This window comes from Odontesthes bonariensis, chromosome 7 (assembly GCF_027942865.1).
Source record: "Odontesthes bonariensis isolate fOdoBon6 chromosome 7, fOdoBon6.hap1, whole genome shotgun sequence".
Classification (NCBI taxonomy): Eukaryota; Metazoa; Chordata; class Actinopteri; order Atheriniformes; family Atherinopsidae; genus Odontesthes; species Odontesthes bonariensis.
In genome coordinates, this window is record NC_134512.1 from 19,695,881 (window position 1) to 19,712,739 (window position 16,859).

General features: G+C 39.4%; 2 protein-coding genes across 2 annotated transcripts; one reads left to right on the top strand and one right to left on the bottom strand.

The window, feature by feature from the left end:
• Positions 1 to 60: 60 nt before the first annotated feature.
• On the bottom strand, positions 61 to 4,322 carry commd4 (COMM domain containing 4). The gene is made up of 8 exons (XM_075469925.1): positions 4,271 to 4,322; positions 3,924 to 3,995; positions 3,749 to 3,814; positions 3,615 to 3,654; positions 1,842 to 1,961; positions 833 to 913; positions 538 to 714; positions 61 to 415 (listed from the first exon to the last, which is right to left on the bottom strand). The coding sequence occupies exons 1-8, from the start codon at positions 4,271 to 4,273 to the stop codon at positions 375 to 377; spliced, it is 600 nt and encodes a 199-aa protein (XP_075326040.1). The 5' UTR covers positions 4,274 to 4,322; the 3' UTR covers positions 61 to 374.
• Positions 4,323 to 6,206: 1,884 nt separating this feature from the next.
• On the top strand, positions 6,207 to 16,581 carry sema7a (semaphorin 7A (JohnMiltonHagen blood group)). The gene is made up of 14 exons (XM_075469926.1): positions 6,207 to 6,656; positions 6,868 to 7,007; positions 7,612 to 7,653; positions 7,757 to 7,852; positions 8,109 to 8,211; positions 8,390 to 8,500; positions 8,949 to 9,091; positions 10,358 to 10,536; positions 10,780 to 10,888; positions 12,608 to 12,803; positions 12,958 to 13,070; positions 13,760 to 13,905; positions 14,096 to 14,154; positions 14,890 to 16,581. The coding sequence occupies exons 1-14, from the start codon at positions 6,539 to 6,541 to the stop codon at positions 15,306 to 15,308; spliced, it is 1,974 nt and encodes a 657-aa protein (XP_075326041.1). The 5' UTR covers positions 6,207 to 6,538; the 3' UTR covers positions 15,309 to 16,581.
• The last annotated feature ends 278 nt before the right edge of the window (positions 16,582 to 16,859 follow it).

Consider the following 16,859-nt stretch of genomic DNA (forward strand, 5'->3'; position numbering starts at 1 on the left):
AATTGTAGGCGTTGTGGAAACGGTATGGAGACACAAGTGCTATATATTTTATTATGAGCATATGCAGGTGAAAACACAATTTATCAATAGAATTCAAAGAGAAAAATGATCCAAGTCATACAATAATATTTTATAAAAATCAACCATCCAGTACTTTTAGTTCAGTGACAAGTGCCACAGCCTGGAAACATTTCCACCAATTCTTACTAATGTGGTAGAAAAATACAACCTAACATCTGCACATTCAAGTAAGGAATTATCTTTTATTCAACAATTGAGAATACCAAATTCAAGCAAATAGTTAATACTGTACAAGATGGCACTTTTGGCAGTTCATCAGCATCATTTTTGTCCAACAACTGGTTCGTCAAGTGTCACTGTAGTGCATTCATCATGGCCTGGGCTTGTTTAAGCTCTGTGAAAAAAACAGCAGTAAACATATTTGACCTATCACAATTCTGGCCAAATGAAAGCGAATTGTAATAAAAGACACTTTTTCAGAAAATATTGAACTGGCCATATGGAGGAAGTACTAACCAGCAAGCAAGACTCTGAACTTGTCAGCAGAGACGGAGACAACAGTTGTCTCTGTGGAGCCTGACTCTGCTCCTTGTGTCTGCAGTTTCAGCTGAATCAATGGTTCATTCACCTCTGTCAGCTCACTGGAGCTCAGTGTGTAATCAATGCGCCAGGACACAGAGTCCAGTCGTCCCACTGAAAGTCATTACAAGGCAGAACAAAGGGCACGCTTAGTCAGCACTTGTTCATCAACTTTAAAGCAGACAGCACTTGTCATCATTAACACATGAGGAAAACAAGCAGAAATAGTTACATCGCAGGCTGGTCTCCCTGAGTTTGTCTTGAAGTGCGGAGTGCTTGTCTTCATATGATTTGCACAGCCCCGTAGTGTGTTCTACGAAAAAGGCAACATTATACGGACATACCATTCAAGTGGACAAGCATTTTCTACATTGGCTTAAGACATCACAGTTACTGAGTCTGCACAATAAACACAAGACAAAGAGTTCAAACTTAAGCTGGCATACACTCCTGTGTGGTCGTTTCATCGTGTTAATGGCCCAAAGTCATGATGCACCACAACACTCACCCTCTCCATCAGCACCGTCCTCACTCTACGTTGTTCACACTCTGTTCTCTTTGTGCAGCAGCTGAGTACAAGACGCACTGAGTCGTGTACTGATTCTTTTTTTCTTTTTTTTTTAAACAGAACGACTCCAGAGGAGTGATCTGTATGTCATCTTAGAAGTGAGGTAATGGCCTGGCCCCTCAGACATGTTTTGATTAAATTCCTTCCTGAGCTCACATTTTGGAATGCAAGGGAGAAAAAAAAAGGCCGAACTTGCCCATATGATTCTCTGCATTCAAGTGCCTTTGATGTTTCCCCGCATGAGCCATGTTTGTGTACTCAACATCAAAATGTGTGTTCTCAATTATCAAAATTAATCAAGAACATAACTGGAATATCTGAAGTACTTTAAACAGACTGATGGATGATATTTTTCCACCTCTTTTTTTCTTTTTAATGCAGTAAACAGCCTGTTCTTGCTCTGGTAACAAAAATTGATCATATAAAGAGGTCTACAGAACAGCAGATCATGTGTGGTGCATTGGGGATGGTTGCCTTCAAACAGCCTATGTGTAGATGAGTCTCCCCTGCACACACTAACTGGGTAGCTCGTTATTCTCAAGAGGTTTCATTTTAGATTAAAGTTATCTCTCCTCCTCCCTACACAGCTGGTAAGTATCAGACACTACACATGCAACATAATCATCTTTTTTTTTAACAACAAACTGCCAAAGAAAAAACCATAAGTACTAACCTTTAGGCAGACCAAGCTGCTGCAGCTCACTGGACAGAGACTCACTGTCAACATCATGCTTCGCTGCACTGGACAAAATGAAGCTGAGCACTGCCACACTCGCTTTGATGTCTCCACTCTCTGAAAGAGGGATCTATGTCAACTGAAGCGGATCATTTGAAAAAAAAACAGTATAAGCGCACGCACATAGAACTCATAAAGAACTAAAAAACCTGAAACCAGGACAAAGGAAAGAGTGAAATTAAAGAAATTGATGAAATTTGAAAATGATGCCGGCAAGTTCTTCAAACAGTTGGGACAGAAAGACAAAGGAACTGTTTTAAATCCCCTCTTCTTTTAACTCTTTCACTGCAAAGCCACTTCGTTGAGGAGAAAGATCAGTTTGAACTGATCGTTTTTTTTTTTCTTAAAGAGCAAGTTTTACCTGAAGAAGACGATATCTGGATGTCAGCAAATGTTGCTAAAGACATGTATATTTAATTTCAGCATTAATTTGAGCTGTGTGCTAATGTGTGCTCCCCCTCCTCTAAAATCCAGTGGATGTAATGAGTTACTTCCAAATAGTATTTAAAGTTTGATCCATCCGACCATAGAACAGTTTTCCACGTTGTCTTATTTCATCTTAACAGCACATCCTGATTTTGTTAATTTCTCTTTTGCTTCTTTCTTTTTTCGTGTGCTCAAGTTTCAACTTGCATTTGTGGATGCCACTACAAACTATGTGCACTTACAGCGTTTTTTGTTTTGTTTTGTTTTTGTTGCTGAGCCCAGGTTGAGTTTCCTGCTGCTGAATCATGTCTGTTTTCAAGAGTATCACAGCTATTCAATATTTCTAATTATCTATCAAAATGGGGTTGTAAATGAAACAAATCCAATGGCTGTGTAGGAATTCAACTCAATACATTTACACAAATGCTCTTCTTTACAGTTTAATGTACTCTTTCTTCTATGATAGGAAATATTCTGCAGAGCCTTTCCCCCTATTTTATTTATTTGACAGATACTAATCACTAGTTGGACTGTATATTAAGGTTCTACCCATTAATGATGCAGTAAGCTTATATAATGTGACAAACTGCTGTGTAACAACCAGGACTTCTTTGTAACGGTCACTTGCTCTTCACCATCCACAGCTACACCATAAAACATCAGAAACAATAACCAAATAGTCAAAGGGGCTTTTACAGACACTTGAGAGTGTTTACTAACTTCCACCAGTAAGATTAAGAATGCAAGACTTTAATTTGCATAAAATTGTTATCTATTTTGTTTTTTATTTAACAAAATACAATAAGACATATATATAATAAATCTCTACCAAAACCAACCACTACATGAAAAATGGTCACTTTTTTGTGGAGAGATGCACAAGTTGCAATAAAGATGGACACACTGTAATGGATGAGTTGTTTTAAGTTTGAAGGTAGCGGTGTTAGAAGCTTAAATGTAGATGTTGCGTGAGAGGTTCTCCTCTCCACTGTCCCCTCGTCCACGCTCAGGATGGGGGATTGAATTGCAGAGAAGATGGTATGCAATCTGTTGGTTTCCCCAGTTAGTCAACTTGTTACAAATTGTCATAATGTGAACTGAAGTCATTTGGATTTTAGTGAATTGAATTGAATTATAATTGAATTGAACTGGACTACATCTTTAAAGATCCCACTGATGACTTTTCTTGTGAATTGTTGCTATGTAAATAAAACTGAAGTAAATTGAATTGAACTGAATTGCAAAGATTGAGATTCAAAGAATATCAGAGGAAGGGACGCTTACCAAACTTTGCATCTGCTGTCAGCTTGGCAACTTTGTCATACTAGAAGAACGGAGACAGAGGACATCATTGATCTGTGTGTGCGCAGCTGTGGTCCAAATCTTATGATTAAATTAAATCATGTCAAGCTACTTACATCAATACCTTCTCCAAGTAAATCCCTCAACACTTGAGCACAGAGTAGTTTCATTTTGACACTTGACTGTTTATCAGTGAGGCAGAAAACAAACTCATCAATATCAAAACACAAGTAAACAGACACTACAAACTCAGAACTGCTCTGTGGTCATCTGTGGGGCATTTGTACTTACAATTTTTGCTAATGTGCTCATTTCGGCTAGTACCCAATCAGGGCAGTCCAAATCTCCACAGAAACGGAACCGCTGTAGCACAGAGAGGATTAAATAAGTGAACAAAACAGTACACAGAAACAGCACTCACTGCAGTCTCACTGTCGTTGACAATAACTGTTATTGTCATTAAAGACTATTAGCTTTACATGCTAGCTAGGTGGAAGCAACACTTCAACATCGACATTGTTTAGCTAAATTACAGCTTAGCGCATACATAAATATTACAAATATGTCGTTATCTAAACCAACCTTATCATAACTAAACGATATATCAGAAGCAAAATGATAATTATGAGCGTGTTTACCATGGTTGTCAGAAAAAGTGAACAGGAAGACTCGTTTCTTTTCTCGCATCTGATTGGACGGGCTATGAAAAGTGGGCGGGGCGTTTCAGCTTGGACATGTGACGGTCCTGATGCAGCAAGACGGACTGGCTTGATGATTTGTGGTGTAGTTTGTTAACATTTCCATGATTTACTCGAGCAAAACCTGATCTTGCATTTCTCCAGTTTACGTCTGAACTTTGTATGTCTCACTTTGGCCATTTGTATCTCCTTGCAGGAGTTCTGTGTCCTTATAGTAATTTTGCATCTCCTTAGTGTCACTTTTGTCATTTTGAACCTCATATAATGAATTTTAGTCCCTTCATGACCATTTACCTCTCTTCTTTTAAATTAATTCTTAGTCTATTTTAATTCCTTGACACCTAAATCCTTGGGCTGCAGGGTATTTGCACACTGTCTTCACTCTCTGCATTTGGTGGTTAATTCTGAGGAAAGCAAAAACTCTGTAAAAGTTAAATCTGCCTTTGGATGAACTTGTATCAGGTGTGGCCATATGGAGGGCTTGGAGCAAAAGCCGGGTCCCTTTTGATCCTTGCTCTATGCGGCATGTTAATGGGAATTTGGCATGTTAGGAGCTTTTTTTCTTTTTCTAATTTCTTAAAAAGAACTCTGAAATAATTTTTGCAAAATACATGTACATTAACAAGACTGCAAAGAGTGCCTTCAACAAAATATGGTAAAAATGAAGGAAAAAAACTGCCTGTTTCAGTGATCATTTTCCCAACAAAATTGGAATAAATTAATTTACAGTAAATGTAAATAAAGCTAACATAGATTTTGGTGTCTTACCTCAGCTGCCTTTCTCACCTGTTGAATGATCCGGCTTTATTATAGAACATCAGACTGCTTGAGATCTAACCATCGCAGCCACAAGTTAGATCTTGAGCACATTTAAGCATTATTACCTTAAGCCTGACACCACCAGAACAAAAACAATACTGATACATTCTTTAAAAGATTGAACTGTGATGTGTGCATAGGCAGCGTTTGCCATCATGTGGATAAAGACATGTATAAGGACATGTAAAGTGGCAGAACAGGAAGTCTTTTTTCAACTTTTTAACTGGTCAGTTGTTTCTGAGTTGTTGGAGGTATTCATAGTAACTTAAAAAAAAATAAAGAATGGGGACAGGATTGTTTGGTGAGGAGGAACTGGAAATGTTGGAACTGGAAAGGCGGAAATGTTGGTTCAGAGCCCTGCAGATTAGTCAGCAAACAGTCTGGTTTACAAGCAGGGATTTGGAGCATCGTTTATTGTAATACACTGCTTATCTATAACAATACTTATGTTGCATAGATACCCTTTGTTTGACTGCACAGAAAGTTTAATAAAGAGACACTTTATCTTACTGTCATCACAAAGATATTTGTATTCAACTCCATAATCACTTGTCGTTCTTCTCACTTATTTCTGCATATGTGATTTAATATACATTTTGGACAATTATTTCTCAAATTCAGTCAATACTACATGGTTTAATCGAGCATTTCAGGGGTAAACACATGATCTTAGTGACTGAAGAATGGCCAGATCTAAAGGGCAGGGTCTGGGGATTTATTGGCCAGATCTAAAGGGCAAGGTGGGTGGATTTATTTATCTTTCACTTGGGATTTTGATATAAACTTGTGAAGGCTACATTTCCCATTTCTGTTTTTGTGTCGTATTTTCGTGTCCTCAAAAGATGCATCATTATTCATTCTCTTGCGTTGTTTTTGAAGTTGCATTTTAATGTCACTAATTAATTTATGTATCATTGCATCAATCCGTTGCTCAGTGACCAAAGAGCGTATCGTACTTACGAAGCAAACCGTAACCTTACAAAGCGTAGGTTCCCTTGTTTGCTGGGATAGCCTACTCCGCGGTTACGCCAGCGTGCCAGACTCTGCATGCGTCATGGCCGTTCATACAGATAAGAGGGTAGGCTGCTGCGGACCTTTTATTGTCCAGCCGGCAATTTAACCGGGAGAGTCAACCAAAGTGCATTAACGGCTCAGGTTGTCAGTTGGATTAACAGTCTGAGCGTTTAACCTCTGCCTCCTCGCTCTCGCCATTTTGAGACGCTCGAAGAGCTTTGTTAAATATTCTATTTGGCTATCGTTTGCGAGCATACGAAGAAGTAAAATGACGCTGTCTGAGGAGGAGGCTGAGGGGGAATGAACGTAGACTTAATATATCACCAACAGTTCACTCATAAACCGCCGCAGTGCAGATCTGATTAGCAGGTAACGATGGGATTTTTTTATATCAGTCTTTGCTTCGCTGTGGGTTTTCTTCTGGTGCTTAGTCTTGATTTGGAGGATACACCAACTCTTGGGTCTAAAAATACTCCCAGATTTCTGAACAAAGGTACGTTCACTTCTTCACTAAACTGAACTACAAGTATCTTGAGAGTTTTTTGGTTTTATTTTGGTACTTGTGTGATCAGCGACCTTTTAGGTTACTGAAGCCCCAATTAAACTGGCATCTGATTGTGCGTTTTATTTATATTCAACACGCACTTTATAGTTGAATGTGGCCTTCCTGGTCTAAAGTGTCATAATGTGATCTTTCTCCTCAGAAATAATCAGAGCTGGGTTTAATTATCAAGTCTCCCAGAACCACAGCGTGTTCTCATATCAGGAGGACTCAGAGGAACTGTATGTTGGTGGGACTGACTTTGTGTTAAGACTTGATGTGAATGATTATCACGTCATAGAGGTGAGCCATATTTTCTTTTTCCTTTGGTCTTTTAAAGTTGTTAATTTTATCACCTACAGCACACCCAATTCTCTCCAAGAGGTCTAGTGATTTACTGATGTGCTTTACGCTTGATTTCTGTACAGTTTTTTTTTTTTTTTTTTGACGCAGCAGGATGGAGTTATGATTAGATGCTACTGTAACAGATGGTTTGGGCAGTGACCCATTAGTACAGATGGAGTCTGTTTACCAAGCACCCACAGACATAAACATTGGGGTCTTTTGTAAGATATTTTAAGACAATTTTTTTAATTCTTAATAATAAATGAGTCATGATTACTGACTATTCGAGGGACCTCCATTACACTAATGGATATTGGTTTGTGGAAGGATCAGCTTAAGTGATTTGAACAGAGGACATCTTCAGTAACATGCTCTGAGAAAGCAAGACAGAAAATCTAAAATGACTGTCAGATATTTCACGATAATCTATAATCCAGACACTGTAACATGATATGATTACCAAAAACAACACTATTTTCAGTAGCGCTTTAAAGGACCGTTGTTTTTTTTCACATTGGTTTGTAAGTGATTAAATTTGTCTCCCGGTTGTTGTCTCTGACAGAAATTTCCTCTGAAAGCGACAGGGCAGCGGCAGTGCCGTGAGGTTAGTGATTGCCACTGAAATGTTCTCAATGGTGAATTTAAAAAATAAATAAATAAACAAAGCTCTGGCTGAGTTTTGTCTGATAAGAATCTCTGTGTTGTAGGATCTCTGTGAAAATGTCATCACCGTCATTGAGAGGTTTCAGGACAGTCTGTTTGTTTGCGGTACAAATGGAAACAAGCCCCAGTGTTGGAAACTTGTGAGTGTCTGCATATCTCTCTGAACACAGGATACAGTATAAACACCTTTTGCTTTTTCTGACACTGCAGTTTTTGGGACAGCAGCGTAAAGCTGTTTAACAGCAGGGCTCTTGTGGTTGTTATTAAACTTTAATTGAGTCCCCTGTTGTATAATTAAATAGAGTGTTTGGTGTCTGCCCTCTTATTACCTTTTGCTTTATTTTCCATCACAGCTTGCTGTTGACATTTCTCTGGTTTCTTTGACTTTCCGTGCAGTTTCCGTCAGTCAACAATCAGTCTCATGAAATAGTGGAGAGTTACGAGGGGACAGGTATCTCTCCGTTTGTCTACACTCAGAACTCCCTGTCACTCACAGTAGGTATGTTGAATGCAGGTTAGCTTGAGTGACTCTGTCTTTAAAGGTTTAAACTGTGACTCTGTGCTGACTTATGTAACAGTAGAAAGCAGATCAGTCAAGCCAATGCTTCTTCCAAAGAATCTCGTGAATAATTTCAAATTTTAGTGCTCCTTTCAATTGGATTTGGCTCTCTTTTTAGATGGGGATCTATATGCAGCAGCACCTTTGGATATTGATGGGAGTTCATTGCAGTTCAGACGAAAAGCTGGCAGCAGAACTAATGTCTGGATGTATGACAATTGGGTCTCAGGTGAGGAAATGGCTGCAGGTTATTTATAGTAGGAAGGACACAATACGCTGTTGTTCAGTAACAATTGTGATATTTCCACAAACCCAGATATTGAAATGTTCCATTGTGGAGTGACAATATGTGTTTGACACTCAAAGATGTACTCTTCCGTACCATTGTGGCAGCAAAATGCATACACTTAACACATGTTATGAAATTCCTTTGGGGTTTTCATTAAATATATTATTAGTGAAGACAAGCATGGATGTAAACTGCTACCTGACAGTATTATTTGCAGGGGCATGTAAGTTCAAGGCAGGAATAATGGCTCATTTTAAGCCTACCCAACCGTAACTCTTGCTGCCCTCTGAAAGCTATAGTTAGTCTGGCTATTTATTGAATAGTTTACTGTCGCCACACTGTATTTAAAACAGTCGAAAGGTTTGGTAAACATGTCATCTATTCACAGAGCCCACGTTCATCTCTGCATCCTGGGTAAAGCGTGGGGATGACCCAGACAATGAGAAAATATACATCTTTTTCCGGGAAAAGAACTCCGACCACAGCCCGGAAGCTGATCCCTGGATATCTCGGGTTGCCAGAGTTTGTAAGGTATGATGGACAGCGGCGAGAGCTCAACCTGTGTGGGCAAAGTTCAGCTACGTAGATGAAGAAATTGCTAAAAATATTTTCTGCTCAGCTTCAGTGAAGAAGCAGGCGGGTAACTAAAATAAGGTGTCTTTGTTAGGTGCTTTTCCGCCATATGCAGAACAGCTTAAGTGAGATCCAAAATCTCTAATAGATGTTCAGTCGGCTTGAGATCTGGTTATTTCGAAAGCCACGTAGTTGCACATGTTTTACTTAATTTTCACCCATTTCAAACCATTCAACAGCCCCTTGATGTCTTCGTACTGGATGAGACCAATCGCATCGGGGTGGAAATGTTTTATTGTCGGATGAATATTGAAGTAGATTGCCAAACACAAAATGACAGCTTTAGTTAACTCTGTTCAGACTAGGCACTGAACATTTAGCATGCTTTTCTAGCACATACTGAGCCACACGCATGTGTACAGACAGACAGACTTGGAGAGAAGATTAGCATTATCTCCATCCATGCAGACCAGTGAAACCACATGGACACTTTAAAACTGTACTTAATGTCACAGTAGATGTAGCATTTAATGTTACAGTCAGTTTAACTTTTATATGTTACCTAATGTAAACCTGCAGACCTTTTTTTTTCAGTCTTTTATACTTTTTGTTGGCGTAAAAAGACATTGAACTGTGTGACACAAACACACTCAAGTTCTGTGACTGTCTGCTGTTTGTCCCACAGTAACCCCTCCTGAATGTGCCAGGCACAGGACACAAAATGCCACCATCTGTCAAATCAGAATCGACTCATGTCACATTTGTGACAACACTCATGTTGACATTTATCTTTGTTTTTAATTTAAACATTGTTTAAGGTCAGACAACATTTACAGTTTAATCAGTTTATGTCCTATTGATATGCTCTTGGTGATGGGGAAGGGAGGGAGACTCCCACCGTCTGGGCACGAGATGAGAACCAGATGAACACCAGCTTGTGCTTGTTGTGCAGTACAGTTGATGTGCTATGCAGTTCTGCCTTGTCCATACAATAGCAACAAATCAGACATCACGTTATTGGACTGAAACTAAGGTGACCTGCTGTTATCGCAGAGGGATAGTATTTCCAACACCCCAGCAAAACAAGACTTGCCCAAGCAGTGGTTTGGCGTTTCATTCCGTTTGTCACTGTGGTTATAATGTCAGTAGTATCAAATAGCGCATAGTTCATCATTTTCAAGAGCACCGAAGCCTCTCCCTGATGTACTATTTATCATTTTGCAGGTAGATGAAGGCGGATCAAAAAGATTCTTCCAGAACATGTGGACGTCGTTTCTCAAGGCTCGGCTCGTCTGTGGTTTTCCCGAGGAGTCGCTGTATTTCAACCGTCTCCAAGACATCTATGTGTTGCATGCAGAGGACTGGCATGACACAAGAGTCTATGCACTTTTCACAAGCAGCTGGTGCGACAGTTTCCCTTCCCTTATTGTCAGAAACTAGGCAACAACATGAGAACATCAACACCCTGAGTTTTAGTTATTGCTCAAGGTCCAGAAACAACAGATTACAACACCATGTGAACAGCCATTCATTTTTTTTATCTCTATTTTAAATTTAGTTACTCATAACACCCTGAGGCAATAGCAGATAAATAACTATCTGTGATGGCATTTCTGCTAACCTCAGTTTTCTTATTTCTGTTTCAGGAACTCCACTGCTGTTTGCATTTATTCGGTTGAAATGATTGAACAAGTATTTGAGAATTCAACCTTCAGGGGTTATGACCGAAAGATTCCCATACCGAGGCCAGGAACGGTAATGATCTGTTTTGTTGCTACGTTGCTTTGCAGAGAAACTTCCTAAAATTGTTTTATTGCTGTCTGTATTGAGTTCACTCAGATTTTGTATGGGCGGCCTGTTTTAAATTGCATGCCTGAGTACAGTTCTAGATTTTGAAAAAAGAAAACGGACACGTTATATGAATGGGTGGAAACATGGAAAAATCTATCCATCCATTTTCTATATCTGCTTAATCCGTTGGTCGGGTCGCGGGGGGGCTGGAGCCTATCCCAACGGTCATCGGGCAAACCCTGTACACCCTGGACAGGCCGCCAGTGGAAAATTGGAAAATTTATGTCTAAATTACTTCAGCACGTTCATTGTTTGCATCTCTTTTTTTTTTGTTTGTTTGTCCAGATGTTGGAGTTAAAGGGGCTCATTAATGTGCTATGCATTACTCGAACTTCCTGCCATTGAAGTAAACTATTTACTCGTGGAGATTACTGTTTACCATAGGAGGCGCACTTGTTGCCATGTTTTGTAAAGAAATCCACCCCTGCTTTCCATCTGTTTAGCTTGTACCCAGAGATGTTGATCATTTGTGTCAATACAAATTAACCCAAAGGTACCCCTAAACATACAGTGTACAGGGGGACGAATGGTCCAATCACAGCATCCCCTGCACTCAATGAACAAAACCAAATGAGCAAATGAGTCACCAGACTGTACTGGTGCTGCACCCTCTATGGTATACTGTATATTTTGTGTGAGCATATTTTTTCACTGTAATCATCAAGCATTTGGCTGCTTATTTTTCGCAACAATCTCTAATTTTAAGGTTGTAACCTGAACATCAAATGATCCACCTGGAGCAGTTCGGTGCTATGCAGCCAGTGCAGTCAATTCACACAAAATAAATGTTCTATTCTGTGGAATCGTATCTGTGGTCAAGTCTAAGTATTTCCTCTTAGAGCTGGCTTGGTCTTGAGTGTTTTTTGAGCAGCTCACTGGTATTACAGAATGCTGATGGAAACATTAAAGCAGTCGGAGTCCTCCAGGCACCAGTGTGTCTCCATGAACCTCTAGCTCCTACACTACAACTATATAGATTTCTGCAGTTGAACATATTTTCACTATGTGCAAAACCATCCACAAAGTCAAATCAAAAACAGGATTTTGGACCGATGTCTTAATTCATTAAAAAAAAAAAATCATTTTAAGTATTTGCTGCAGCACCTTTTGCAACAATTGCAGCCTTGAGTACTCTTGGGAATGATCCTTCAAGCTCGGAACACTCTTCCTGTAGCAGTTTCTCCCATTCATCTTGACTGTAACATTTAAGTTCAGCCAGGCTGGATGGGAAGAGTACAGCCCATTTCAGATATCTCCGGGTCGTGTTGGAATTGTAATCCTTAAACGGAGAATGAGACCTTGAATACTCTCGAAAAAGATTTCACTGAAGATATTTTTCTGCATCCGTCTTTCACTTTATCCCGAAAGTCTACCTGCCCTTGCAGCAGAAAATGATCACCGTAGCATGATCCTCCCTTTACCTTGTTTGACTGTACACCTGGTATCAAGAGGTGAAGCTCATTAGGTTTCCTCCTTATGGCCAAGCAGTTCAATCTTTGTTTAAGCAGATCATAGGATTTTGCTTTTCACAGTCTTAAAGTCATTAAAGTGCCTTTTGGAAAACTTCCAGCTGTCTGGGATGTAACTCTTTGTGAGAAAACTTTGTGTCTTTGCATTTTTCAGTGTGTCAGGAACAGCAGAAGTCTGCCACAGACCACTGTCAGTATGGTGAAGGATTATCCAGAAATGGCTGACTGGGTTCACTCCCTTGATTACACAGCTCCATTTTACATAAGCAGCAACAATTACACTAAGATAGCTGTCGACCGAGTCCAAGCTGCAGATCAGCACACGTATAACATTCTGCTCCTAGCTACTGGTAAGTTAAGGTTGACAGAAAACTCCATTTTTTTCTGTTGACTTGGCCTATAATCATGTATTGTGAATAATCTCTGCTGAGAACAGTAGGCTTGAAATACCTAACCTGCAGTATCACTCCCAGTTTAGCATCATATCATATTGCTGTCTTGCAGATTCTGGGAGGATCCATAAAGTTTTAGAAGCTGGTTCAGAGCCTTTCATCATCTCTGAAACACAACTCTCCAACAATTCAACCATACAAGCAATGAAGCTTGACTCTAAAAAGGTACAGGTTCATTTGAAATGTACTTTCTAAATGTGGCACGTTGTTAGTTGTGTCTCTTGTCAGCTGCTACTTTTTTTTGGTAAAATATACTGTAGTTTTTTACATGAGTGCAACTTGATTTCTCCTTCAAATTGTTAATGTTTTATTTAAGCTTATCGGATATTTTCATATAAATGGTGGATTAAATGGGTAAATTATGTAACATAAGAGCTGTGGCTTCTGAGAGTCATTGTTGTCTTTGTTGTTTCCCTTGGCTCTGCACTGCGTCAAAGCATCTTTATCTGGCTGTTTGTTTGATGGTCCTTGACCACGCTGTTGTTGAATAGTCCCGCTGCTGTTATCAGCTGCTGTACCCGGCAGCTGTTGATAGCTAGAAAAACCTTGTGCACCTTTTGATTTCACAGGCAGAGAGACAGAGTCAGCTGTTGAATGTGGTGCATCTAGTTTAAAAAGTCAGGTATTTTCCTAAGAAGCTGGCGAAGACTAAAAACGGTGTCGGAGGCAGAGGACTGTGGCACTTGAGACATAATGTCCAAATGAATGCTTCTGTGAATGTATAGATAGGCAAGTCTTTGGGTTTATATAGTCCAATGATATCTTTATAAAGTGATAATAAAGTTTTGCTAGACCTTAAAGCCTTAACTGATAAAGATTGAAACTAAAATGAACTTTTTGTTTAATTTGCTCAGAAAAAGTTAGTTGTGGGATTTTCTGAGAAAATATCCACCGTGGACCTTGAGAGATGCGAAGAGTACACCAACTCTTGCGCTGAATGTGTCCTGGCGCGGGACCCATACTGTGCCTGGACGGCGTTTGGATGCACCCCAACTGTCCCGTAAGTGTGAACTCCTTCCCTGCAAGATTTGCTTGGACTTGCAATGTTTTGTTGCAATTGTAATGTTTTCATATTACAACAGTATTCAGTTGCTGCATTATTCTGCATGTTCTGTAGAGGGATGTGATTTAAAACTGATGGAAAACAAGGAAAGAATGACTCCATGAAACCTGTTTTGTTTTGTGTACAGTGGGGGCATTCAAAATATCATGTATGGAGAAATAAGTGTGTGCGATACAGCAGCAAAAGGTAACTAAAGACAAAACAGTGATGATTGCCACTACATAGAAATATATGTTGGTCAAATCTCTAGTGATAGGATTGTAACCTAAGTCTTGTAACTTATACGGTACATATGTTTTGTGATTTGTGCGTATGTTGTATAACTTGTATCTCCGTATTTTGAAATTGTAGGACAAGTGATTGTACAAATCTGGGTTTGCTTGTATGGATAAAATCTGCAAGTACAAAACAAATTCAATTCAATTCAAAAATACTTTATTTATCCCAGAGGGAAATTAAATGTTGATGTAACTCAATTAAATCAAGGAGTTATTATAGATGCTGATGGCTGTGGGCAGGAATGATTTCCTGTAGCGGTCCGTTTTGCATCCAAACTGAAGAAGCCTTTGACTGAAGAGACTCTGTTTTCCGATAACAGTCTCATGGAGAGGATGTTCAGGGTTGTCCATAAATATAGAAGTCTGTAACACGATTCACAGAAAACAAGTGGGAGCAACTACAGCAATACGGATGCAGACTCCCCCCACCCTTGTCCTTGAAAACTCAGCTCGTAGACTTGCAGATTTGATTTTACTCACAATTATTGATCCATATTTGCAGATTTTACCTGTACATGTAGGCACGGATTTAATTGGTATTTGTTCTTGTTTTCACACGTTCAAATACAGAGACGCATGTTACATTGTGGGATGTCCTTATGCTTGCTCTATATATTTCTAATATATATATTTTTTTTTCCAGAACAAAAGTCTATGATCCGTTCCAGACGGGAGGAAGTTTCAGCTCTGAATTTAAGGGTAGTCCATTCAGTCCCCCAGGGTGTCCCTTTCTACCTGTCCTGTCCTATAGACTCTTACCACGCTCTGTACACCTGGGAACATGGAGGCCTTAGCAGCCCTTGCCTGCAGATGCTTTCTAATTGTCTGCATCTCATACCATCCACGACACAAGAAAACTATGGGGACTACGACTGCATCTCCAGAGAGAAAAACTACACCAAAGTAGTGAAAACATATGAGCTTATGGAGCAAAAAATTCCTGATATTGACAACACAAAGAGAGTCAAAAACACTTGTCCTATGAACAAAGCATCAAGTCCTGTTCCTCGGAAGATTTGGATCACACTACAGTTTGCAGCAGTGTTACGGATATTCAGTTAGTGTGTCCACATAATGATCTAAACCTAGCTCAGCTTTCTCTCTCTGAATGGTCGTGTTTCAGATATCAGATCTTTAGACCCTTTGAATTTGTTGTTGCCTGTAGGGTCAGGAAGGAGGCACCACAAAGGGAAACTCCCCTCAAGACTAGTGAAGCAGCTGAATAAGTTAAACAGCACCAGTCCCGCTGTGAACCTGCTGCTAGGCGGAAAAGTCCACATGAACCGTTCTCTGCCAAGATTATTTTAAAAAGGAAGCCAAAACAGGAACACTCAGTTGAATGGACTGAGAGTTAAAGCAGGACAATGGATCCAGAGCAGAACAAGTACTGGATCGACTGTGGAGGGGCCAGTAGTGCCTAATAGTTTGTGCTTGGATGCATGAGCTGCTTATCAGTGAGAAGACTGCAGGGGTTTAAGAATGTTTGTAGAGTGATTGCGTGATAGTCTTGATTTTAAGAGAATGAGGGGAAAAAAGGAAGGTCCAGGAAATGATCCAAGTCAGAATTTCTTTTTAACGAATGTTTAGTCTGTGTTTCCTTGCAGCACCTTCAAAGTGTTGTGTTTGTGAGCATAAAAGCTTCCGGTGAGACAGCCACAAACACAACATAAGTCGAGTTGTAAGTCCTGCATTCCCTGAAGCATGTTCATAGATCCGAGGTCATTAGTCGGCCAGAAGAATGTACAACTCACTGCGGTGCACTGTATCAGATGGCACAAAAAAGGGTGGAGGCCACTTTAGGACTTCAAAGAATTTTCCTGTTTTTACTAACCCAATGGATGGCAGAAGAGGCGCCTGGAAAATGTGTAGTTTAAACAGTAATCTGATGAGTAAACGATATTTAGCTAACATTGAGAAAATACACATTAGGCTCATCTGAACCATAAACATGAACATTCGCTAGCATTAGGTTACCCTCCTCACATCTTTTACTGACGCACCGTATTAGTTATTCCTTTAAAGGTTGTAATGGATGCATTTGAAAAAGCAATACACTGTAGTTGCACTAAGTTCTTTTCAAGCAACAATTTAAACTATTGTGCCTTTTTATTACTTTTGCTGTGGTGAGATCAGGTTTTTATGTGTCAGAAGTGTTCCTTCTGTTAAATGTTACTAGTCCTACTTTAACAAACGCAGTACACTCAAGATGTTTAAAATGTAAATATAACAGAAATATATTTTGATATATTTATTGTGTACAACCCTGTCTCCAGAAAAGCTGCCATGCAGTGTTAAATGCAAATAATAAAAAAAGAGCTGTTGTAATTCCTTTAAACCCTGACTTTAACTGAAAATGATAATGATATTTTACAGATGTTGAAACTGATTAATGTTATATTGTTTTTATGAAAAACGGATGCTGGTTTTGAGTTTATACCAGCAAGATGTTGTCAGAAAAGAAAGAGTTCTGGTCCTTCTCAAAGCGAAATCATTTTCTCAATGTAAAAATGTATTATTACAGAGATTGTTACGATAGACTATGTCTGAAAGCATTTCTTGAATAGCTGGAGGTGCAGGGGAAGTTTGACCTGTGGCCTGAAGAGTCAAAATTAG